Raw genomic sequence first — 27,890 nt, forward strand, 5'->3', positions numbered from 1 at the left:
CTTGTTCTTCTTGGCCAGTAAATTCATTTGGTTTGAGAGTTCGGAACGTAAAAAATAAAAAAAAAAAAAATGGCCTGAGATGGAAGACACGTTCTCGATAGTGGATTCTCACAACTCTGTACGTAAAGATGTGATAATATTTCATAGGCGACTACAGAAGTTTTCTTAATGTGTAGATTCAAACTTACTCTCTTGTTTCTCTTTAACAGTTTTTTTTTTGGTCTAAACAACCAACAATTTTCGATTTATAAATGAGTAAGAAAATCATTTTCAAAATGACAACGATTTTGACACTGTTTTAAAGATTAAAACAGGTGTTTATTGTAAGTCGCGTTGCCTGCTGATATTTGCGTATACACACAGCATTCTAGTAAGGTTTGCTGTACGAAATGTTTGTTCAGGCGAAGAAAGACGAAATAAGAAATGTATATATTGTGATCCCGAATTATCTCTGTATAATATATAGTTCCATTTACGTAATGTCTTTCATTGGTCATGAGCCTTTCGTCAAAAGATATTAGGTTTTATTTCCAACACTTTTTATCCATATTGTATGACTTTAAGGATATGGTGAAGCAAAGATTGAATAATTACAGAGTTGTCGAAATTTTTAAATCACTGTCATGTCAGACATTTGTCTGACAGAGTTAAAGGTTCTGTCAGACTGGACAAAGTTTTGTCAGACCAGATACATGTACCCTGTATTGCATAGAAAGAACGAAGAAAAAAGAACTGCACCAAAATGCCTTTTATTGTTTTAACAGCAATGCATCTCCCACTCATAATATCCAGCCAAATACGATAAGTTTTCCATCCATCTTGGAACTCATGAACACCACGGAAGCCTGCGTAATTTTCTAAGTGGTCCAGGTTCAGCATTTTTTTCTTTTCTTACCAAGTTGTTTGTTTGTTTTATGTCCCGTCAGGACTTTTCCCCTCATAATGAGACGTGACCAGCTGTAGGTGAAACACCACAAATTTAGACCTATGCTTTGTACTTTGACTCAAGACTACATAGTAGTGAGGGTTCTTGACGTGGCCATGGCACAAGCAGAACTCAAACTTACAACCCTCCAGTTACCAAACGAACAGTCTACAACTGAGCTACCACGACCAGTCTTTTCTTCCAGAGTAGAGAAACTTTCATAAATTTGATCGGCCATGTTGTTTCAGTGACTTTCACTTGTGCGCATCTTGAACCCGAGCTCTAAAATAATCGGATCACACCCGATATTTTCAAACGGTCATTTGGACCGACATTTTCTAGAAAATTATCGGTCCAGCTAAAATTTTATCAGCCTTGCCGACAGAACTGACAGTTTTCGACAACTCTTATAATTCATTTTTTCCCCTTCAGTTTTTAAAAAAAATTATAATTGTTTTTTAATGAAAATTAATTCAATTTGTATCTATTTATCCGAAACATAACTTTACACACACATTAACATCAAGTAAATGTCGTAAAACATCACTTCCGACTGCAACTTATTTATTAGTCTAAGAACTAAAAATAGAGATTATGTTATCACATGGTTCAAAATTGCTCTCAAACTCTGCAGTTATTTTTCAAGTTAAGAATAAAATATCTTATGGTTTAAAGTAAAGTTTCTTGTTTATTTTTTCAACACGACTAGTCGGACTAGTAAATCATCATTTTATCCGACCGGACCTATCATTTACTAGACTTGGTCAGTCGGACGTGCTTAGTGTCAAACCCTGAAATGTATAATCAATTATTATTCGATTATCATTGAAATGTTTACTTTATCTCATATATCAAAGCCAATAGAATGAAAAAACAATATAACCTTTTGTCTTACATTTGTGCATTGAAATTTGTTAATACCAAGCATTGAAGTTTGTCTATTTTAATGGATGTACATGTATCATAATATGTCTTATGGTGTGACCATGTTTGAGGATGAAGCAAAAAGTATTGGCATTAGTATCTATATTCATAACAGGACAAAAAATATCCCGAAATATTAGAACCTAATGTTCAAAAGTTAGCACCGTGTAAGGACAGAGCTCTATCAATCCTAACTTTAGGTCCGCCTATTCATTGAACGTGGAAAATATAATGCAATTAATGTAAACAGTGCATTGTGATGCCATATTCAGCATCAGTGTTGAGCAAATTTACAAACGTAGGAGACATGGTACAATCACATTAATCGAGGAGTGATTTTATATATTAAGAAAATATGTTTGTGATGCTTTTATGGATTTTATGTAACATCTCAGAAGCAGGGTTCGAAATTACTTTTTGAAGCACTAGTCCGTATGGACTCGGTGACTATTGTTGTTCACTTGTCAACAAAGCATTTCACTAGTCCGTCCAGTATATCATATTAAATGATCTTTTTATGCCCCCGAGATCGAAGATTGGGGGCATATTGTTTTTGTCCTGTCTGTAATTCTGTCATTCTGTCTGAAACTTTAACCTTGCTAATAACTTTTGAACAGTAAGTGCTAGAGCTTTGATATTATACATTATTGAGTATTCCTTGTGGCAAGACCTTTTCGTGGGCACCAATATTTTTTACCCTTGACCTTGGAGTTTGACCTACTTTTTGAAAAGTTTAACCTTGCTAATAACTTCTGAACAGTAAGTGCTAGAGATTTGATATTTCACATGAGTATTCCTTGTGATAAGACCTTTCTATGGGTACCAAAATGTTTGACCCTGCAACCTTGACCTTGGAGTTTGACCTACTTTTAAAAAAAAAAATGACATTGGTCATAACTTCTAAATGGTAAATTTATATTAGAGCTTTCATATTGCATATCATGAGCATTTCTTGTGACAAGATCTTTCTACTGGTACCAAGATATTTGTCCTTGTAACATTGGCCATCTTTAGAATTGGTCATTATTGAGGGCATTTGTATTTCACAAACACATCTTGTTATTCAATGATTTAATCTTAATCAAACCAAACACATCACAGTTGCAAACAATTCAGTTTCTGACGCCTACAGAAGAAAAAGAGCACCATACTTCATTTTGCATTCAAGATCTTCAGAAGGATACAGTAACCTCCGAGTTAATCACGTAACCCTTTTCATAAATGTCCATTAGTGTGTTCGAGATCGACATTCCCGTGGTTTTCGATCGTGCTCAGTTCTTAGTGTCACAGAAGTTCGAAATTTTATCAAAAAAGTCTATAAATTTCACTCCATTGACCAAGCCATGAGCTATAGTGTTACGAACTCCTGTGTTAGAGTCGCAAATGATGAGAACATTTGCGCACGAACTTGTATGTTCTTCGACCACACTACTTACAGTTCTTGCACCTCGATCCCATTCTCGTGATGCATACTCGGAGTTTAGAATTGGCAGGAATTTGTGCTTTTGCGAAGAACGACGGTATCAAACGCACTCCATGTGTTTGAAAGATCAGCATGTCATTGTCACGCAAACACTTAACCATGCAGGTAATCGACCATAAGTTCAAACATCTATGAGACTCACACAAATCTTGCTAAAATGTTAACCATTTCAAGATTGATTTCTGGATTTTCACTAGTCCGTACGTACTATTGCTGTAGAGAGTTTACTAGTCTGACATGTATTTTACTAGTCTCAAAGTTACGAACATAAGGTAATTTTGAACCCCGAAAACGATTTGACTTACTCCATGTGTTTGAAAGATCAGCATGTCATTGTCACGCAAACACTTAACCATGCAGGTAATCGACCATAAGTTCAAACATCTATGAAACTCACACAAATCTTGCTAAAATGTTAACCATTTCAAGATTGATTTCTGGATTTTCACTAGTCCGTACGTACTATTGCTGTAGAGAGTTTACTAGTCTGACATGTATTTTACTAGTCTCGAAGTTACGAACATAAGGTAATTTTGAACCCCGAAAATGATTTGACTTAGGTACACGAGATTCAAAATGAGGAATACATGTCCTCGCATTTGCATTTGAATTAACTTTATTTTGACCAAAATTTTCAAGTTCGATAGGTATGGTTAAATTTTTCATCAAGTTTTCTATATTTTTAAACATGTACAGACAGGTTATCTACAGGGAAAGCTACGGGCTCTAATAAGTGAAAAATATTTCTTTAAAAAATGTTTTGATTTATCACACAATTTACAGCTAAGATTCATACTGTTGCTTGGAATGATGTTTCTTGTCTATTCAAACTTGACAAATTGGTTTGAATATTTGTTTTTCAGTAAGTTTAGTGTTTAAATATTGCTAGAAGCAAATTTCTAAGGGCTTGAAACTATTGAATAACATTAAACTTTGTTGGAGTACCTGCAACTGAGTGGATATTGGTGGGATTCAGTCCAGTCTGATTAAAATCAAACCTCTCACTTCTCTCGATATACGGACAGTCGCTGCACGCAGTGACTGTCCGTATATCGAGCGAAGTGAGAGGTTTGATTTTAATCAGACTGGATTCAGTCGAGTCATTCTTAGGACACTAACAGAGTGCAAAGTTTAAGATGAATATTTATTAGTTTGCGTGAAATTTTAGACTTACTTCCTGTTTACTGACTTACTTCCTGTTGTAGGCCCTTGGGGCAGGGATGTTCGAAAGCAATGAGCTTATGGAAGCACCTGAAGAGGAGGACATAGATCTGATGAATGATGAGACGTTTGGAGGCGAAATCGATGGTTTGTATTCCCAGTGACTGTTGAGAAACTGTCCATTGATTAGGTGGGGGGGGGGGGGGGGGGGGGGTGTCAAAAGACCATAGCCAGTGAGTAATGCACACTATGTTGCTAGCAAATGATCTACTTGGTGATAATCTTACTCTAAGTTTAAGCTTTACATCCACCTAAATTCAATTTGATGAAATGTTGACAAGATGTACAATATTTACTTTTTAAAGAATAGAGATAAAAAACCTGTGATCATTGTTTTAGGCGATATGTCAGAGCTAGGATGATCCAGCAGGATAATGAAACATCATGATGTCCCAGTGTATGAGCCGTGTTAGTGATGAAACTATTGTCGCCGACAATCGATTGTCGATCGTTTTTGGCTCGTCGATTCCGATTATCGATTCCATTTTTCATAATCGATTGTCGCCCGAACAGAAGCCCATTATGAACAAATCAACTATGTATATGTCAATCAACACATTTGAAAAGGAAGAAGGCTTTAGATATCATCATCATGGATATTGAGATCAACTCAATAATAATGAAGTTGATAACTAATCCGAGATTCCCCCGACTCTTGTCCCCGCTTTTATATTACGTAGGTAATGCAGCGACACTAACCGGTGTCGCTGAATTCCCACTTTTCATTATAGAGTCCGCTCTGACTCTCTCCTGCACAGGTCACGATATAAAAGCGGGGTAAGAGTCGGAGGAATCTCGGATTAGTTGATAACTTGATATATATATCCCTACCCATGGAAACTAAAGTCGGACGTCTGAAAACTTTAAGGTTTCTTAAAGCTAAACTAAAGCCAATCTGGATGTCATGGCTAAAAAAAAAAATTCCATTCCTTGTAAATAAGCTAATAGATGTGTGTATGTTGCACATATCCATAAAACTAAATGGAAATAACCCAAAAATAATGAACATTTATTAACTATATGTAAATACCGATTATATCGATCATTGATCGATCTAGTTCTTCCGATTATCGATTATGAAATTTTCCCGATTATCGATACACATGCTTTATTTTTTATGTCCCAGTGTATGATTCATGTATCAATATACATGCTTTATTTTTGATATCCCACTTACATACATATCGATACACATGCTTAATTTTTGATATCCCACTTACATACATATCGATACACATGCTTTATTTTTGATATTTTGTTAAATATTGATACTGCGATTTAATTAAAAGAGTTTTTTTTATGTTACACGATAGTGATGTGTTACTATAGTGGAGCAATCTTTTAGGGAGTGGATCAAGGGATCCGATTTTAATTCGATTGATGTGTTGCTTTATTTTCATTGCTCACAGTACCTCTTATTGAATCTGCTTTATCATGGCAATCCTCCTGGCAGTGTTATGTTGATTTAGAAGTGAATCGATCATGATTTTATGTCCATTTTTACAGAGGACTTTGACTGGGAGGAACAGCATGAGAAGTTGATTGAGGTGGGGGACAAAGTTCTCTATGGGCGACCTTCCCGAGATTCCGACATAAAGAACTACACCAGTCAGGAGGTAACGACTATTTCATTCCTGTGATGAGTAGGTCGGGCATTGTAACCCAACAAAACATTTAATGCAGTGGATAAGTGTAGATTTATTTGTACAATTTCAATGCAAACATTATTAAGGTTGTTCTGCAGATATGCAAGAGGCAGTACTATTTCAGACAGCAGAAGGGTTCGGATAGCTCTCCTAGTGCTTCATTTCCAGATTCCTTAGATTTTCAGTTTATGTAGAGCCTAAAAGCAAATTGGTACATTATTCTGTGTAGGTGAATATTGGCCATAGAAAATATTACAAGTACGTTATTATAGGATAGCTGATGTCCTTATTGTATGTTATATAAATATATTATTGTATGTTATATAAATATATTATTGTATGTTATATAAATATATTATTGTATGTTATATAAATATATTATAGGATAGCTGATGTCCTTATTGTATGTTATATAAATATATTATAGGATAGCTGATGACGTCTTTATTGTATGTTATATAAATATATTATTGTATGTTATATAAATATATTATTGTATGTTATATAAATATATTATAGGATAGCTGATGTCCTTATTGTATGTTATATAAATATATTATTGGATAGCTGATGATGTCCTTATTGTATGTTATATAAATATATTATTGGGTAGCTGATGATAACCTTATTGCTCAGATGTAGGAGGGAATGAGAAATATTGTAATACTGTCGATTCCTTATTTTACGCGAGTACTTATCACGAAATGACTCGTGGACATCAAATCGCGAGAACATCAATTTACGAGTGCTCTTTTGATCAGGAGTTTTTACATGTAATTTGGCAATATAAAATTAAAAGTGAGTAATTTTATTTCGTGAGTGATGTTTCTCGCGAATATCCGCGTTAATAAATTCCTCGCATATATTTAGGAATTGACAATATTTGTTTCTGAATAAGGTCTGTGTATTTACATTTGGAATATTTTGATAATTATAGGAGTACATGTTGTTTTGTTAATTATATAGGAGTACATGTTGTTGTGATAATTATATAGGAGTACATGTTTTAATAATCATGATAATTATATAGGAGTACATGTTGTTTTGTTGATTATAGGAGTACATGTTGTTTTGATAATTATATAGGAGTATATGGAACAAAGCATCAGTCAGCTGGTTGTTGAAGATGAAGAGATGGATGACCCGGCCATCGTCAATGTCAGCAAAAACAGACCCATACCTCAGGTGAGCAGGACGCACCATTTTCTTTATAGAACTCTTTTATTCTGCAAGGCTTTCTTCCCTTCCCTATCGCTGAAGTGTTTTTTGTAGTCGCACCGAATAAAAGATTTTTTTACTTAACTCAAGTTCTTTTTTTCCTCCCAGAAACACCAGAATCTGGACGATTTGTTTGGACCCTCCTCCCCTCCAGCCCTTCTTGACACCGAACATCTGGTAAGTGACCCACAAGTACCTATAGTGGTAGTTAGTAATTCATGTTATTATTTATAAGTACACTACCAGTCAGTTTTAAGTAAGCTTTACTACAGCTGAGTTGTTTAGGGCTGTTCCATTAAAATATATGGAGTACCAGGGGAAGGCAGTTTTTTCTGAAAAATCTATGGGTGGTTAACACTGATGGGATATGAATTCTATGGTGGCGGCTTTTGCACGAAAATTGCTTCTAAGGGTGGTTATTTTACCAAACCATATGCCAGGGTAATCTGTGGGGAAATAATCAGAACAGCACACGACTGACAGAGAAAATAATCAGAACAGCACACGACTGACAGAGAAAATAAAACAACGCACGACTGACAGAGAAAATAATCAAAACAACACACGACTGACAGAGAAAATAATCAAAACAGCACACGACTGACAGAGAAAATAATCAGAACAACACACAACTGACAGAGAAAATAAAACAACATACGACTGACAGAGAAAATAAAACAACACACAACTGACAGAGAAAATAAAACAACATACGACTGACAGAGAAAATAAAACAACACACGACTGACAGAGAAAATAAAACAACATACGACTGACAGAGAAAATAAAACAACATACGACTGACAGAGAAAATAATCAAAACAACACACGACTGACAGAGAAAATAATCAAAACAACACACGACTGACAGAGAAAATAATCAGAACAACACACAACTGACAGAGAAAATAAAACAACATACGACTGACAGAGAAAATAAAACAACACACAACTGACAGAGAAAATAAAACAACATACGACTGACAGAGAAAATAAAACAACATACGACTGACAGAGAAAATAAAACAACACACGACTGACAGAGAAAATAATCAAAACAACACACGACTGACAGAGAAAATAATCAGAACAACACACAACTGACAGAGAAAATAAAACAACATACGACTGACAGAGAAAATAAAACAACACACGACTGACAGAGAAAATAATCAGAACAACACACAACTGACAGAGAAAATAAAACAACATACGACTGACAGAGAAAATAAAACAACACACGACTGACAGAGAAAATAAAACAACACACGACTGACAGAGAAAATAAAACAACATACGACTGACAGAGAAAATAATCAAAACAACACACGACTGACAGAGAAAATAATCAGAACAACACACAACTGACAGAGAAAATAAAACAACATACGACTGACAGAGAAAATAAAACAACACACAACTGACAGAGAAAATAAAACAACATACGACTGACAGAGAAAATAAAACAACATACGACTGACAGAGAAAATAAAACAACATACGACTGACAGAGAAAATAATCAAAACAACACACGACTGACAGAGAAAATAATCAGAACAACACACAACTGACAGAGAAAATAAAACAACATATGACTGACAGAGAAAATAAAACAACACACGACTGACAGAGAAAATAATCAGAACAACACACAACTGACAGAGAAAATAAAACAACATACGACTGACAGAGAAAATAAAACAACATACGACTGACAGAGAAAATAAAACAACACACGACTGACAGAGAAAATAAAACAACACACGACTGACAGAGAAAATAAAACAACACACGACTGACAGAGAAAATAATCAAAACAACACACGACTGACAGAGAAAATAATCAAAACAACACACGACTGACAGAGAAAATAATCAAAACAACACACAACTGACAGAGACAATTGTGACATTCTGTAAATTATGCTTGAAAGGGAACTGCCTGGATTGAATACTGAAATAAAGTTGATATCAAGATGAAAAAGTATTTTGTGCTGTATGATGTGGGGGAAAAATTCTGATTTGGGAATATTTTAAATTCTACTTTTCAAATAAATCAATTTGCTTCTATAGGTGCTTATATAAAGCTTCATTATTTGCCTGTAAGGGTTGATAGGCGTGTACCAAAATCACTTCAATGGGTGGTCATCCTAATTCTTAAGTGCCTTCTCTCTGTCCCATATATGTTTTACTGGAACAGCTCTTAGTAGAATACATGTAAACAATACAGTTATCTACATCGGGCCTGCTACACTTCAGTGTATGTTACATGTATACAATACAGTTATCTACATCGGGCCTGCTACACTTCAGTGTATGTTACATGTATACAATACAGTTATCTACGGCGGGCCTGCTACACTTCAGTGTATGTTACATGTATACAATACAGTTATCTACATCGGGCCTGCTACACTTCAGTGTGTGTTACATGTATACAATACAGTTATCTACATCGGGCCTGCTACACTTCAGTGTATGTTACATGTATACAATATAGTTATCTACATCGGGCCTGCTACACTTCAGTGTATGTTACATGTATACAATACAGTTATCTACATCGGGCCTGCTACACTTCAGTGTGTGTTACATGTATACAATACAGTTATCTACAGCGGGCCTGTTACACTTCAGTGTGTGTTACATGTATACAATACAGTTATCTACATCGGGCCTGCTACACTTCAGTGTATGTTACATGTATACAATACAGTTATCTACAGCGGGCCTGCTACACTTCAGTGTGTGTTACATGTATACAATACAGTTATCTACATCGGGCCTGCTACACTTCAGTGTGTGTTACATGTATACAATACAGTTATCTACAGCGGGCCTGCTACACTTCAGTGTATGTTACATGTATACAATAGTTATCTACAGCGGGCCTGCTACACTTCAGTGTGTGTTACATGTAAACAATACAGTTATCTACAGCGGGCCTGCTACACTTCAGTGTGTGTTACATGTATACAATACAGTTATCTACAGCGGGCCTGCTACACTTCAGTGTATGTTACATGTATACAATACAGTTATCTACAGCGGGCCTGCTACACTTCAGTGTATGTTACATGTATACAATAGTTATCTACAGCGGGCCTGCTACACTTCAGTGTGTGTTACATGTATACAATAGTTATCTACAGCGGGCCTGCTACACTTCAGTGTGTGTTGAAATGAACAAAATAGTTCTCAGATTTCATGATGATGATGAATACTAAACTGATACATGCATGTTAAAGATATTCAGGAATTGCACACAGTGTACGGATGTGGAATTTTCAATGCATTTGTAAAGTGGTCTAGTCTTATATAGAGTTTGAAGTGGTGTATGTTTATGTGACCAGCTTAGAGTTTAGAGAGGTGTATTTGTCATGTGACCTTCTCCTTCTTTCCCTAGGTATCTCCGACTAGCAGAAATATCTGGGGGTCTCCCGTCAAAGAGACGCATGTACCCCCATCAGTCAACAACCTCCAAACTTTGTTTGAGTTTGCCAAAGCAGCTTCCAGTTCTACACACACAAAGGTTAGTGAATAAGAATTCAGAATCTTATGAAATGTTCCTCATAGAAAAGAACTGCGGGGGGGGGGGGGGGGGGGGGGGGGGGGGGGGGAACTGTACATGTATGTTAATGCAGAAGGTCTTGTGATTTTTGTCTTGGAAATAATACTAAATGTACTACTACTACAAAAAACACCAGAAAACTAAGAAATCCGAGGTTATTAAAGTCATGCAAACTGTATTGTAATACTCATCATATTGCATGCATTCCTCGTGATACGTACATCGTATGGCAAGATAGCCATTAACACAGTACTCAGAGCTACAGAAAACCAAAACAATATACAGCGGTTGCATCTTTTAAGATAATCATACTTTTTAAAATCAGTCACAGATATTATCACCCGGTTTTGTCCTGTAGGGTGGCCCAGTAGTTTCTACCCCGGGGAGGACCCTGGAAGAGCTAGAGCAGCAATTACTTCCTGGTTCAAAAGGTCATGCAATGACAGCAGAGGACTTGGAGCGGCAGCTTCGCGGAGAGGATAAGATGTCGGCCCCTCCCCCTGAGCCTCAACTGCACCACCCCCCTCCTGGATTTCCGCCTGGGTTATCACCCGGATTATCAGGATTAAGAAACCAAACTCCTCAGGTTAGTGTACTAGGCTGTACGTTTTGGCTGGGAATCAAAGTATGGGCAGCTCCACCATACTGTACTGAAGTGAGGTTTATGTAATTGAAGACGTGGAAATGAGGTGTTTATAATTCCAAATGTGTGGCAAAGGTCATCAGGTAGGTCGCCGTTCATAGCATTCATGGATTTATTGTTAGTATTTTTGATTTACACGTAGTATGGTAATTTCTTTGAAGTTCATTGGAAATTTTTCAAGACCCACGAAGTACATGCATCAAGTACCGGGGATATCATTGCCACTTTGATTATGAACTAGGTCATCACTGATAATTTCCCATATATGTTGTCCCGTATTTTTAATCATTCATTGTTTTTGTAGCGTTTCCCTCCAGGATATGGCCCGTACATACCAATGATGGATGACCGGCGATCACCCATGGGGCAGGGGCCTTATCCTCCACGGAATGGGGAAGGGCATCCAGGGGCCACGCCCCCTGGTCCCATCCCACCGCATCTGCTGAACGGTAGGAGATCCCCACTGGGGACAAGCCCAACCACTCCCCAGAATCATAGATCCTCGCCTGTTATGTTGCATAGGCTTTCTCCTCACTCTGCTTCAGGTTTGCATGTTGTGTGGATTTGTTGTAAACTTAGATCCGCCTGTAGATTTCAGTTTGTAAATGCATACACGGGGAGTGCGTTCAAAATCGCCGTTCTTCGTACAAGTACCAATTCCTGTCGATCCCAAACGCTGAGTACGCAACTGGAGAACGGGTTCAAGGTTCAAGAACTCGCATCACCTCTGTAGTTAATGTGGTCGAAGAACACGTTCGTGCGCACATGTTCTCGTCGTTTGCAACTCTAAGAACGGAGCACAAGAACAACGGGAATGGCGACCTCGAACGCACTCGGGGTGTTTTAAACAATAAGGACACTTGTTACAGAGAAATGGATGCAGGGGTTGATTTATTTTCTTGTCTTGCTTTGGTTGTAATAAGTACAAATATAAAATTTCTAAAAAATAAAGGACTTGATTTTCTGTGATGTTCAGAAGTTGAAATTATTACCTCTTTGTATAGAATTCTATAACAAATTTTCATCACTGTTTTGGATTTTTAGAATTGAGAAATCATGGAATAAATTACATTCCAAATGGCAAATGGTAATCATTTTATTTATGAAAATATGAATTTAGTTTTCAATTTTATAATTTTTTAAAGAAAGTTTGTTTGTAGCAGGTGTCGTTAATTGTAGTACATGTGGTTGGTCCGCAGTGTTAATTTCTTGGTAATTCAGTAGATAAATTTAGGTTATTTAGGCGGTTCCTGGCAATTCGTAAACAAGTTGCTGTAATCTCTCTCCCACAAAGTTTATTCCACACTGTGAATTGTATATTCTCGCATAACGAATTTTAAATTTTCACAATAATGCCTAATCTATTCTTTTCATACGAACAACAAAACGTACGATATAAAATACACCCAAATTATATTAATTGTGAATTCTGATTTGTGTATGAATAGGAATGGGTACGATTTGAATAGTTTTCAAGATGGTTTATTTAATCAACGCGAGAATATAACGCCAGTCGACGTAAACGGTGCATTGTGACGTCACATCTAGCTGCAATGTGTAATCACATCCATTTTCCTTGAATTGTGAACACCGATGATTTCATAGCCGACGCGCTGATTGGCTAACATAAAGTTCAAATGAACATGACCCCTAGTCGGATTATGTCAGATCTTCTTACGCAGAGTATACAGCGCGGATCTAAGAAGTCTGATTTTAATTAGATTGACCCTCGTCTGATTCTGTTTTCAGAATGATCGATGTTTATATGCTGCACTGTGTGTGATTTATAACTCGATAGCTCCCTCATTCTATTTGTGTGTGATGTATGTGTAGCTCTCTCATTCTATTTGTTTGTGATGTATGTGTAGCTCTCTCATTCTATTTGTTTGTGATGTATGTGTAGCTCTCTCATTCTATTTGTTTGTGATGTATGTGTTAGATAGCTCCCTCATTCTATTTGTTTGTGATGTATGTGTAGCTCTCTCATTCTATTTGTTTGTGATGTATGTGTTAGATAGCTCTCTCATTCTATTTGTTTGTGATGTATGTGTTAGATAGCTCTCTCATTCTATTTGTTTGTGATGTATGTGTAGCTCTCTCATTCTATTTGTTTGTGATGTATGTGTTAGATAGCTCCCTCATTCTATTTGTTTGTGATGTATGTGTAGCTCTCTCATTCTATTTGTTTGTGATGTATGTGTTAGATAGCTCTCTCATTCTATTTGTTTGTGATGTATGTGTAGCTCTCTCATTCTATTTGTTTGTGATGTATGTGTAGCTCTCTCATTCTATTTGTTTGTGATGTATGTGTTAGATAGCTCTCTCATTCTATTTGTTTGTGATGTATGTGTTAGATAGCTCTCTCATTCTATTTGTTTGTGATGTATGTGTTAGATAGCTCCCTCATTCTATTTGTGTGTGATGTATGTGTAGCTCTCTCATTCTATTTGTTTGTGATGTATGTGTAGCTCTCTCATTCTATTTGTGTGTGATGTATGTGTAGCTCTCTCATTCTATTTGTTTGTGATGTATGTGTTAGATAGCTCTCTCATTCTATTTGTGTGTGATGTATGTGTAGCTCCCTCATTCTATTTGTTTGTGATGTATGTGTTAGATAGCTCTCTCATTCTATTTGTTTGTGATGTATGTGTAGCTCCCTCATTCTATTTGTTTGTGATGTATGTGTTAGATAGCTCTCTCATTCTATTTGTTTGTGATGTATGTGTTAGATAGCTCTCTCATTCTATTTGTTTGTGATGTATGTGTAGCTCTCTCATTCGATTTGTTTGTGATGTATGTGTTAGATAGCTCTCTCATTCTATTTGTGTGTGATGTATGTGTAGCTCTCTCATTCTATTTGTTTGTGATGTATGTGTTAGATAGCTCTCTCATTCTATTTGTGTGTGATGTATGTGTAGCTCTCTCATTCTATTTGTTTGTGATGTATGTGTTAGATAGCTCTCTCATTCTATTTGTTTGTGATGTATGTGTAGCTCTCTCATTCGATTTGTTTGTGATGTATGTGTTGCAGTGTATATTGTGTGTTGTGTATATTACAAATCATCATTATTAGTAAGTCTTCTTCTAACCAGATCAGTGTATTCAGTAATCCTGTAACTAACCTGACCTTGTACCTGTACAAAAACTGACGTAGGGCCGGTCCTCACTGTCTATTTCCACTGTTGTAGGTATCGGGCATGTGTCCCCTCCCTCAGGTAGGGTGTCTCCGCTCTCCTTTAGTCTGTCCCCCTCCTCTTCTCCTGGCTCCCCGCAGCTCTCTCTACTGGCTGCCTTTGCTAAAAGGGCACTGCAAACCATCATGGGTAGGAATTTAATTTTTTTTCGTTAAAATTGGCGAGAAAACGATTTTTCATGAGTTTTAATTACCCATTAATTTTGAATTAATGCACGAACCTGACATGGACGCTGATGATGAGAAGAGGCAGTATTTTTTGTTATATCTTTTCCATTCACTTGAATTATGAGATCTACGTAAATTCAATCTTTTGTTTACTTTAAATGCACTCAGAATTTAGTAATTGATATCAGAAAGACAAAGGATACTCTTAATTTTGAAATAACTTTTAAGCATCTTTTAAAAGTTTAAACAGCAGAAATGCGCTTGTCTGGTCCAGAAAAAAATTACCACACATTTAACTTGTTCATTTAATTTGTTTATCTGATTTGTTCATCTAACTTATTCATCTAACTTGTTCATCTAACTAACTTGTTCATCTAACTTATTCATCTAACTTGTTCATCCCAGCTTTCCCCCAGCTCTCTTACCAGTCTGTATGTTTTCTGTTCAAGACGTGCAATCAAAGAACATTGACAGTTACTTATTAAAGCAAAGTTTACTTGCACTAAAACTGCATGTTTATATTTTGTGAAGGAGCATGCTGGTTGTATTATTAAAACCAATGGCCTGATTGCTATTTCAGTGTGTATTTTATATTTGATTTTGTCCGGGATGTTGCACGTTTCTCACAGACTATTAACAGATCATCTTTAATTAGATGATGAGGAAATTTATACAGTATTTATAGATAGTTCCTGTGGAACAAGTGTTGTCATTGCGCAGAGAGTCTGTGAAAACTACAAATAGATTATATAGATACCTTATAACGGGAATTTTTTGTGAAAAGTTTCGAATAGAAAAAATCGGCAAAAAATAAAGATTGCAAAATATACATGTATCTATAGATACATAAAGGTATGTGCAGGTATAGTGCAACTGCTTGGAATTGGAAAAACAGAATGATTATCATTTGCTACCATTTAGGGATCAAATTACAAAAAATGTCAACCCAGTGCAAGAAATACTTGGGTATCTAGTATGTAATATTGCTGCTGATACCATCACGGCTATAGATTATATACATTACTGCATAAATACATGGAGTTATAGCAAGATGCAAAATTGATTTTTTTTTTAAAAAAAGAAAAAAAAACGGGGTAAATATTTGATTTTAGCAAAATGATCTTGTAAATTTCTGATTTCAAACTTGAAAAATAGATTATAACTTGCAGCAAAACGAGATTAAAGTTTTTAGAATGAAGTTAGATAATCAGGACGTGAATTATCTTTTGTCGTTGATTTCATATATAAAGTCATTCTAAGAACAACATTTTTGATTTTACATTTTCAGAAATCGAAGCTTAACAGCGATTTCACTAGATTAGGCTCTCGTGCAATATAAGAAATATACGGCATTTTCTGGATCAACTGTCAGATTTTTTTCAATTTCTGTGTTGATACCATAGATTATATTATGTATATATATGTATATTAAAAGGTTTTATTATGTACTGAATATTAAAAGATGTGTTTCATTACACAGGAAACCGTATGCCCACCGCTCCTATTGGTATCCCCCGGCCCCTGCTGCGAGGACCCCCTCCACACAGTCCATATAACAGCCCAGGCCCCCGACAAAGCCCACACGGTGGTCACTACGGCCCGCACCACGACAGTCCATACGGCCCCCAGCACAGCAGTCCGTACGGCCCCCCCAACCCCGGATCTTATCCTCCAGTTCAGGGCAGTCCCGGAGGTCCAAGGTGAGATTACAGTGTTACAAAGAAATCTGCTGAACTCGGGTCCGAATTTTCAATTCAAGTTGTGATGTAAAAAGAAAAATATCTCATTCACATAGAATACTGTATTTAACTTGGAAAAATAATTAAACATATGTGCTGAATTTAGATCAGAATTTGAATTAATGTTGTAATGTAAAAATTTAGATTTTTTTCCACATATTTTACTTTGTTGAAATCAAAATCTTTCATAAAAACTGGAAAAAAAACATTAGATCTATGTGCTGAGCTTGGATCAGAATTTCGAATTAAAGTTGTAATGTAAATTTTTATTTCATTCACATATTTTACTTTGTTGAAATCAAAATCGTTCATAGAAAACTGGAAATATACAATTATATTGAATATACGTCGACTTTTTTGGCAATAAAATTTTGACCGACAGATTTTTGTGTGTACATTGAACATGATCACATGATGACTTTTCAATATTGTTATTTGTTGAAATTGATTGAATATTCCTATTTTTGTAGACCCCCTGTCAATATTGTTATTTGTGTGAATTGATTGAATATTCCTATTTTGTAGACCCCCTGTCAATATTGTTATTTGTGTGAAATTGATTGAATATTTCTATTTTTGTAGACCCCCTGTCAATATTGTTATTTGTGTGAAATTGATTGAATATTCCTATTTTTGTAGACCGCCTGTCAATATTGTTATTTGTGTGAATTGATTGAATATTCCTATTTTGTAGACCCCCTGTCAATATTGTTATTTGTGTGAAATTGATTGAATATTTCTATTTTTGTAGACCGCCCCACTCAATGGGTTACTCAGATCCCAGAAGGGGACGTGGGCGTGTTCATTTCAGAGGACAGTGAGTAACAGTAGTCTGCTCGTCATTTCTGTAATATACAGCCAAAAGTTCAAAATATTATCCACAGTTTGATTTGTACATGATGAGGGGCAAGCGGTGTCAGACACTGTGTTCACAAATTCTGATGTCAGTCGACCGTGTCTGACCACACCTACAGTCAGTGATTAGTACATGATGACAGGCAGGAGGTATCGGACACCTTGTTTACAAATTCTGATGTCAGTCGACCGTGTCCGACCTCACCTACAGTCAGTGTCTCTAAAGCAAAAACTTTCAAGAAATATGCTGAAGCTTGTAATGAAAAATATACATGAAATTATACCGTTACTAAATCGTGAACTTAAACATTCATAGTTTCATTTTACTTTATTCCAATGTTATACAACAATGAGAGACTGAGAAATAAAAATTTATATACGGTGTCACAAGGACACATATAAGTGTATTTGATAGATTTCACATAACAAAGCGATCCTGACAAAATTTCAATCATTATGAAACAATTTACATAAGTAACTCTGACCCCAGGAAGAACTCGGACTTTCACCGACACATAGAGTAGATCAAAACTGTAGTACACTATACTTCATGTCTTAAAGTCTCCTAAAGCATAAACATTTCTTCATTTTCAGTAACCGTGGAAACTACAGCAATACAGACAACAGAGAGGGCTATTCAGAAGGTCACGACCCTTCCAAGTTTGATCAAGGTTATCACCTAGATAATCGTGAATATCGCCGAGATTACCGTGACAACCGGCGAGAATATGACCGTCGGCGATATTACCATTACAATCCGGACGAAGACAGGAAGCGGTCTGTGGATGCTTACGCTGGGCTCATGACACAAAAGGAAAAAGACTGGATCATCAAAATCCAGCTGATCCAACTCCAGACAGAAAATCCGTACCTTGATGATTTTTATTACACTGTAAGTTCTGTTTGTTAAATCCAGACAAGAAATCCGTACTAGGTGACTTTTTTGCTGTAAATTCTGTAATTATTAAATCCAGACAGAAAATCCGTACCTAGATGACTGTTATTACACTGTAAGTTCTGTTTTGTGAATATCAGATTGTCGTAGACATTCATGCGTCTCACTTTTGCGCTGATTGGTATCGGTAGACATACATATAAGAGTGTTACACACAGATTAACTCTGACATACAGTCTATGCGAAAGACATCGGACCGTCAGACCTGACTGATGTGCAGTGCCTCAGGTCCGATGCATCATTTTGTACACCGGACCGGAATGTTCAATGTCTCAGTGTCCGGTTTTGAGCTTTACTATTTTGATGCGGAGTCATTTAAATGTTTGTTTTAAGTAAAAGATAGCACACAAATCCAAATATGTAAATGAATGTGATTAAAACCGCATGGACCGTCTAAAGTATTATACGGGAGGGGTCCCTGGTATAGTATTACTAATATAATAAATAAGATTTCCTTGGTTTTACATTTTCACGTGTTTCACTTTTTTACATTAGGTTTATCGGTCTGACAAAATTTGGTTCGGTCCGGTGTGTTCATTGATTACACAGGACCGAATGTCCTGTGTGGTCCAAAAAACTTTCGTATAGACTGGACATATTCACAGTCTGTGGCCTCTGTGTTTTAGACTTACTCTCTGAAGAAGAAGGCCGAGGAGCGACAAAAGAACCACCAGAATGGAATAATGGATGACAAAGACCCGGAACTGAATCTTATCATCCCTGCCATGGCCAAGCTGGAAACAAAACCGTACAAACCAGGTACAGATAAACCTCAATATTCCATACAAACCGGGTACACTTAAACCTCAATATTCCACACAAACCGGGTACAGTTAAACCTCAATATTCCATGCAAACCGGGGACACTTAAACCTCAATATTCCACACAAACCAGGTACAGATAAACCTCAATATTCCACACAAACCGGGTACAGTTAAACCTCAATATTCCATACAAACCAGGTACAGATAAACCTCAATATTCCATACAATACGGGGACACTTAAACCTCAATATTCCATACAAACCGGGTACAGTTAAACCTCAATATTCCATACAAACCGGGTACAGTTAAACCTCAATATTCCATACAATACGTGTACACTTAAACCTCAATATTCCATACAATATGGGAACAGTTAAACCTCAATATTCCATACAATACGGGTACAGTTAAACCTCAATATTCCATGCAATACTGGTACAGTTAAACCTCAATATTCCACACAAACCGGGAACAGTTAAACCTCAATATTCCACACAAACCGGGTACAGTTAAACCTCAATAATCCATACAATACGGGTACAGATAAACCTCAATATTCCATACAAACTTGGTACAGTTAAACCTCAATATTCCATACAATATGGGTACAGTTAAACCTCAATATTCCATGCAAACCAGGAACAGGTGAACCTCATTATTTCATAAATCTGTGTGCAGTGGAATCTTGATATTCCAGACAAAGTCATAGAAACTAGGTACTACAATGTACATAGGAACTTTAATATGTCAAATGTGTACAGTGATATCTTGATATTCCAGACAAAGTTATAAAAATCAGGCATGATGGAACTTGAATATTCCATACAAACATATACAATGGAACCTCAGTATGTATATGTGATATTTACAGCTGACATTGCGAGGTATAGGCTTTCGATTTTAATGGCTACATTTGATCTTTACAGCCCAGTTTGAGGGGTCCCTGGGACGACTAACTACATCCAGTGTTCACAATCCGAGGCAGATTATCGATGTTCGAAGTGATGGCAAATCCCAATCCGAGGAACCCAAAAATGTCTCTAAAGAGCTACGTCGCAGTCGGCAGCTGCTCATGGAAATAGAAAATGTAAGTCTCCATGTAGTGATTTTAATTGCAGTTCGACAACGTTGGAGCCAGTTTTCATATTGTACTTCAATTTTGTAAATTCCTTTGTTATATATACATGTATGATATTGTGGTGAACAGTTTTGTGATGTAGAAATAAATGTGGTAATATTGTTTATAAGAGTTCCTATTTAGTGATATTAGCTGTCATTTTGGTGTTGAAAATTTTTGCACTAACATTATTATTTACTATTTTAATGACTGCAAAATAAGGTTTATAAACTTTTGTTATTTAATGATATTTGTGTTAGACAACCTATCCAGAGGCTCTGAATGAAGCCAAATTACACTTTTTGTCTTCTCATACAAAAATTCATATAATGCTCTATATTTGATAGAACCAAAATCTTTATTTTGATAAAATCTGAAACTTAGTTTTAATTTTTATCAATGACTGGTCAAAGATACATACAAAACTATCATAATAGTTTGACAACAAAATAAGATTTTCAGATTTAGAGCTGATATTGCTTTAATTTCGGTATAGTCATCAGAGTAAGCATCGACTAATTAAATTACGAGTTCCTACGATGTATAGTGTTATGTACAGAATTGATTTAGGTGATGGTGTTATGTGCAGAATTGATTTAGGTGATAGTGTTATGTACAGAATTGATTTAGGTGATAGTGTTATGTGCAGAATTGATTTAGGTGATAGTGTTATGTACAAAATTGATTTAGGTGATGGTGTTATGTACAGAATTGATTTAGGTGATGGTGTTATGTACAGAATTGATTTAGGTGATGGTGTTATGTGCAGAATTGATTTAGGTGATGGTGTTTATGTACAGAATTGATTTAGGTGATGGGACAGTGATCTAACAAAGATAATGTGTTTGTTTTGTAGGGCTACAATTTGTTATTAGATGTGGATGACATAGAAAAGAAAATACTAGCTTTGCCAGAAGAAGCGAGGTAATGATTTCAATATTCTAAGTCTTCCACGGCGTTAAAGAGATCGTTATCCTGTGGTTCCAGCTTCTGATTTGATACATGCGAATATTCTCTGTTGTTTTCTGCCCCATTCAACAATTTTTGTTTCCCTAAAATGTTTGTGAAAAATAGTCAGATGCAGGACGTACATTTCACATGCAAAACTTTAAACACATCACTTAATTTTTTTAGCTCACCTGAGCTAAAAGCTCAAGTGAGCTATTCTGATCAACCGTATTCCGGCCTCCATCCGTCTGTCCGTCTGTAAACTTTTAACATTTTTGACTTCTTCTCAAAAACCACTGGGCCAATTTCAACCAAAGTTGGCACAAAACATCCTTAGGTAAAGGGAATTGTAACTTGTTAAAATAAAGGGCCAGGCCACCTTCCAAGGGGAGATAATCAAGAAAAGGTAAAAATAGGGTAGGGTCATTAAAAAATCTTCTCAAGAACCACTGGGCCAGAAAAGATGAAATTTATATATAAGCTTTATTAGGTAGTGCAGATTCTAAATTGTTAAAATCATGGCCCCCAGGGGTTGGATGGGGCCACAATAGGGGATCCAAGTTTTACATACAAATATATAGGAAAAATCTTCTTCTCAAGAACCACTGAGCCAGAAAAGCTGAGATTTATATGAAAGCTTCCTGATATAGTGCAGATTCTAAATTGTTAAAATCATGGCCCCCGGGAGTCAGATGGGGCCACAATAGGGGGTCAAAGTTTTACATACAAATATATAGGAAAAATCTTTAAAAATCTTCTTCCCAAGAACCACTGAGCCAGAAAAGCTGAGATTTATATGAAAGCTTTCTGATATGGTGCAGATTCAGGTTTGTCAAAATCATGGCCCACTGGGGTAGGATGGGGCCACAAAGGGGATTAAAAGTTTTACATACAAATACATGTACAGTGTATATAGGGAAAATCTTTAAAAATCTTCTTCTCAAGAACCATTGGGCCAAAGAAGTTCACATTTACATGAAAGCTTTTTGACATAGTGTAGATTCAAGTTTGCAAAAACTATGGCCTCCAGGGGTATGTTTGGGGCCATAATAGGGACTACGGTTTTACATGCAAATATATATGGAAAGTCTTCTGATATGGACCAAGGTGACTCAGATGAGCGATGTGGCCCATGGGCCTCTTGTTATTGTATGATTTCCTATTGCAGAAAAAGTATTATTTTGCACCAGAAATACAATATTTTAGGAAGTAAATAACAAAAAAACATAGTGTTTTGAATTTTAATTTTCATTCCAATTTTCACAGAAAACCGTTATATGAGGACAGAAAGAACATGCTGACTGATCTGTACAAATATTTGTTGTGTCCTGGAAATAAAGAACACTTTCTCTCCATCATGTCCATCCGAAAGGGGAGGAAACTGGTGGCTCGGGTACTGCCCCTTCTAGAGAAGGTAAGCTCTAAAGATAGAAAGGGGAGGAAACTGGTGGCTCGGGTGCTGCCCCTTTTAGAGAAGGTAAGCTCTAAAGATAGAAAGGGGAGGAAACTGGTGACTCGGGTACTGCCCCTTCTAGAGAAGGTAAGCTTTAAACAAAGAAAGGGGAGGAAACTGGTGGCTCGGGTACTGCCCCTTCTAAAGAAGGTAAGCTTTAAACATAGAAAGGGGAGGAAACTGGTGGCTCGGGTACTGCCCCTTCTAGAGAAGGTAAGCTGTAAACAAAGAAAGGGGAGGAAACTGATGCCTTGGGTACTGCCCCTTCTAAAGAAGTTAAGCTTTAAACAAAGAAAGGGGAGGAAACTGGTGGCTCGGGTACTGCCCCTTCTAAACAAGGTAAGCTGTAAACAAAGAAAGCTGTCAGACTTGAAAACAATGGAGCTTAATTTTCTTGAGGAAATAATCTTATGTATGTTGTAACAGTGCATCTGATTGATTGTCTTATATGATTTGATTTGTTTCATTTGCTCTTTATTATAAACTTATGTAACAGTGCATTTGATTGGTTTTCATAAACAGATTCAGGCGGAAAATCTGGTACAGTTACTGCTAAAAAACATGACTCACCTAATCAAGAAGGACCAGGGTGATGAGGTACACATTTTGTCTCCTTTTTAAAGTTTTTGGGTATATCTGTATAAGACTTGTGAAAATAAGTATCTGAATTAATTCCAGGATGAATTTATGCTTTTTAGGAGTATGAAATTCCTCTGTTATTCATATGATTGAACATTACCTTTAATAATAGAATTGCAATAATGCCATTTCTAGGGATTGATGTGTCTCCACGATTCAGTTATCCGAGTGATTGAAAACTGTGATCTCCAAAACCTCGTCAACTTTGCCACAGAGTTGAAGGAATCGGGACAGAACCAGTCCAAGACTGCCGCTGTGGCCATACAGAACAAGGTCAGAGCCGTTAAGTTTAGAACCAGAAGACCGAGATTAATTTCATGTTCATAGAATTTATATATGTAGATTGACACAAGTAGCTTGGTGCCTGTTATAGGATTATTACTAATGACAGTAATGTGTCTATGTTATAATTTGGGGCCTGTAACAGGATCATTGCTAAAGGTAGTAATGTGCCTATGTTGTAGTTTGGTGTCTGTTACAGGATTATTACTAATGACAGTAATGTGTCTATGTTGTAGTTTAGTGCCTGTACAGGATTATTACTAATGACAGTAATGTGTCTGTGTTGTAGTTTGGTACCTGTACAGGATTATTACTAATGACAGTAATGTGTCTGTGTTGTAGTTTGGTGCCTGTACAGGATTATTACTAATGACAGTAATGTGTCTGTGTTGTAGTTTGGAAGTTCGTTGGTATGCAGCCTGTTACACCGCGGTGAAGTCCTCCATGTTAACACCTCCCCCCTGGACATGGACAACCAGCTGGAGTCTCTATGGTAGGTTGCTTCTCCTCTCAGTGTCTGATCACAGCAACCTGGCAACACAATTAGTTATTACATCTTTTACTGAACGTCTACGAAATGTATATAGGTTTGATGAAGCCCATAAATTTTCATAGACGGTCAGTAACAAGCCTGATAACTTTTATTTTATCAAGGTACATGTAGGCCTTGTGAATGATTCAGACTCTTGAGAGCCTCTTGTTTTAGTTTTAGGCTCGGTCTTTTCACCACAAATAAATCATGCCAAAATTTTGCTATTGTTAATGATTTAAGAGATAACTTGGGGAATAAGATATCGTCATAATGGCCAACTTATTGTAACTTGAATGAAAATATAAATATCAGCAATGCTTGCATTTTTTAACTAAACAAATGTAAGTAAAAACTTTTCAATTTTAGAATTATCATTGTACGTATCCTCCACTTTCGATCTACATACAGTACATTAGATCTCACAGGTGTGTCGTTCCTCCTTAATGATCTACATACAGTACATTAGATTTCACAGGTGTGTCGTTCCTCCTTAATGATCTACATACAGTACATTAGATCTCACAGGTGTGTTGTTCCTCCTTAATGGGACGGATCAAACTAGATATAGATAATATCAAATAATGAATCCCTTTAAGTACAGTACGTATTGTGATATAACTCTACAGTCAGTATCATGCTGTATTTCAATGAATTAGAATGTTGCTACTGGTAACCACATGCTGCATTGTGTTCGGATGAGAATTCCGATATTTTGTACTACGATTTTATTATTTTGTAATTCACCGTGAAGGTCTGTAGTTTTGTTTTCTGTGGAATCGCTTACGTTTCACAAGATGTTATTTATGCAATCTTGTAATAGGTTATCAGCAAAACTTGTTAGTATCAGATTCTCATCCAAACTTGTCAGATTCTCATCCAAACTTGTAGTATCAGATTCTCATCCAAACTTGTTAGTATCAGATTTTCATCCAAGCTTGTTAGTATCAGATTCTCATCCAAACTAGTCAGATTCTCATCCAAACTTGTAGTATCAGATTCTCATCCAAACTTGTAGTATCAGATTCTCATCCAAACTTGTAGTATCAGATTCTCATCCAAACTTGTAGTATCAGATTCTCATCCAAACTTGTAGTATCAGATTCTCATCCAAACTTGTAGTATCAGATTCTCATCCAAGCTTGTTAGTATCAGATTCTCATCCAAACTTAAAAGTTTCTTAAATGTTATTTTGTATTCATCCATTGTATAATTTTACAAGAAAGTCAAATACTTCAGGAATAATAAGGTAACAGAGAGAGCAGTCTAACTGTGTACCATAGGGTGGGTGATCATCATTTTGTCCATCTGTCTGTCAGAACTTTCTATGACATGCAATAACGTACATGCAAGTTTTCTAGGGAAGATTTTCATAAATGTTATACGTAATAATATGGATTAGACAGGGCAAGACTCCTTTTGATTTTCAGATTTGTCAGCTTTGTCGCTACGGAGTTATGGGACTTAGCATGTTTTTTAATGTTAATAAGGTAATAGCTGTTTCTATGACAACCAATAACTTGAGATTTTTATAAGATCTAAAGGTATTGCTTGGATTAGGAGGAGGAAGACCTTTTTCTCTCGAGTTTATTGGTTTTGTCTTTACGGAGTTATGGAACTTTGATTTTGTTTTAATATATTCATTGCAGTGCCCTGATTTGGTTTTGAAATGTTCATTGCAGTGCCATATCTGACTAGTTAGTTTTCTAATTACATGCTGTATGTGTTATTTCAGGTGTCAATTTGTACACGAGTTCGCTGGAATCCTCGCTGTTGTTCCCACAGAATCTCTGGTGCACCCCAAACATCACCACGCCACAATCACGGAACATTTAGATCGTCTCCTCAACAAAAAACTCATAGCGGTCATCGAAGACAAGGTCAAGCTGTTCACTGAACCAGAGCGGGCTGTGTGAAACCAGCTATATCAAATCTATTTATGATGATATTGGTGAAAATTCAGTTCCATTGTGAAAGTGATTTTTTTAAAAAAGTGTGTTTAGAAAATCGGTTTTTTTTTTCGAAGTCAATCCCAGATTATGTACTGTATGTGTGACAGTGATTTTGTGGATTGATTATTTTGATCTTCAATAATGTCATATTCGTGTGGATGTAGATTTTGAACATCAGTACATGTGTACATTTCATAGAATACCATGTTTTGACACGTTGTGCGAGCTGATCATCTGATGGAATCATAAATAGTATGAAAATAGTGATCAGAAATGCTTTACAAAGAACGACATCCACATTTATATATGGTTTTGGTCTGAGATGCTTCCCTGAAATGACTTAGTTGTTTTTTAAGCATAGCATGTACAGATTATTTAAATTTGATGGAAAGTGAATACACAAGTTTCTGATGCATGTTCTGCATAAAGAAAACGTGCTTGTGACATTACACTTTTTTTTTCTGGATTTTTTAAAAAGTGAGAAGTTGAGCTCGCTATTCATATTGTTACAACAAGTCTATCATTGGCAGGATAGTTAATCTTGTTCACTAAGCTGATCAATGGTTTAGAATAAAAGAAAAAATTCCATTATTTTCCAAAAATTGACCATGGAAAATACAATGCGGATGTGAAGTTTCAGGAAAATGGCTCGAAATCGACCCTTAATATTTAATATTATGGTTTTGTCACATAAGAATTGAAGTTAGAAAAAATGCATTAAAAATTACAAAACATCAAATTTTCACATTATTAAGGGACCATATTAGGCTCCTACAATATATACATGTAGTAGTTCCTTCTTAGCGTAAACATTTGATCACTTATTCAATATTTTCATAGCTAATGGAAGCAATCTTACAAATTTCTCATCGTTCACGAACCAGTATGAATTTTCTGGAATGTACTGTGAATGATGTGAAGCCATTCATCAGTGTTAGTATCGTGATGGGAATGTCCAACACCTCTCCCCCGTGTGTTTCAGAGTTTAATATAATGTCAGAGGTGAAGGTCATTTGATGGCCTGCATAGTCTCCATTGTACAAAACGTTTTTGATCAAATGTTGAATTTTTTCTCATTTTACATCATTTGTATCGTCGTCATTTACATAACCAGTACAATATTCATTTACTTATCATCAGTTAATTCAGTTTATCATTTGGAATATCATATTTACCCCCAAAAAACCGTCTTGCTATCTGAACTGTACCTAGGTTCTGTAGACAGTCATGCGGGACATATACTGGGGGAATATGGTGCACATATCATATCGTACATAATGGATTAATTTAAAGTGTGACCCTATGTTTGGATTGTAATCATTTCCTGTAACCTGTAAAGCTAATATAATTTGTAACGATAGTGGCTGTGATAAGGGGAGCTAAACCTGAGCTGGTTGACCCAGATTGTAAGTTGTAGATGGAGAAGGTTTGTACAGTGAGGAGAAATTCAATTTTGTACCTATTAGTTTATTTGAGGTCTGTGGGGCGATATTTGTTAAGCCCAGGCGATATATGTTTAGGCCTTAAAACACGGACCAATTGTCTTTCACCGAGTATTATAGTGCTTCTGTCACACATGATTTGTAAAGTAAAAATTTGCAGATGAAAAAAATTGAGTTATTTTGTATTTATTAGGAGCAGGACAGGGTAAAAGACATTGAG

At 36.2% G+C, this 27,890-nt stretch overlaps 1 protein-coding gene across 6 annotated transcripts; it reads left to right on the forward strand.

Annotated features, from left to right (window-relative positions):
* The first annotated feature begins 21 nt into the window (after positions 1 to 21).
* On the forward strand, positions 22 to 27,840 carry LOC125673945 (protein PAT1 homolog 1-like). 6 transcript variants are annotated; one of them, XM_048910908.2, is made up of 20 exons: positions 22 to 118; positions 4,538 to 4,640; positions 6,060 to 6,169; positions 7,286 to 7,384; positions 7,526 to 7,594; positions 10,825 to 10,950; positions 11,348 to 11,575; positions 11,937 to 12,177; positions 14,821 to 14,955; positions 16,474 to 16,693; positions 17,484 to 17,549; positions 18,182 to 18,479; positions 19,169 to 19,301; positions 20,235 to 20,395; positions 21,282 to 21,349; positions 22,640 to 22,787; positions 23,349 to 23,423; positions 23,601 to 23,738; positions 24,143 to 24,240; positions 26,012 to 27,840. In XM_048910908.2, exons 1-20 carry the CDS (start codon positions 80 to 82, stop codon positions 26,190 to 26,192), a joined length of 2,736 nt encoding a protein of 911 aa, XP_048766865.1. In that variant the 5' UTR covers positions 22 to 79; the 3' UTR covers positions 26,193 to 27,840. The 6 variants fall into 6 exon arrangements, with proteins under 6 accessions (XP_048766865.1, XP_048766867.1, XP_048766866.1 ...); XM_048910910.2 differs by having other exon boundaries at positions 14,821 to 14,847; XM_048910909.2 differs by having other exon boundaries at positions 11,937 to 12,081.
* Positions 27,841 to 27,890: the final 50 nt, after the last annotated feature.

This window comes from Ostrea edulis, chromosome 3 (genome assembly GCF_947568905.1).
Source record: "Ostrea edulis chromosome 3, xbOstEdul1.1, whole genome shotgun sequence".
NCBI classification, from domain to species: Eukaryota; Metazoa; Mollusca; class Bivalvia; order Ostreida; family Ostreidae; genus Ostrea; species Ostrea edulis.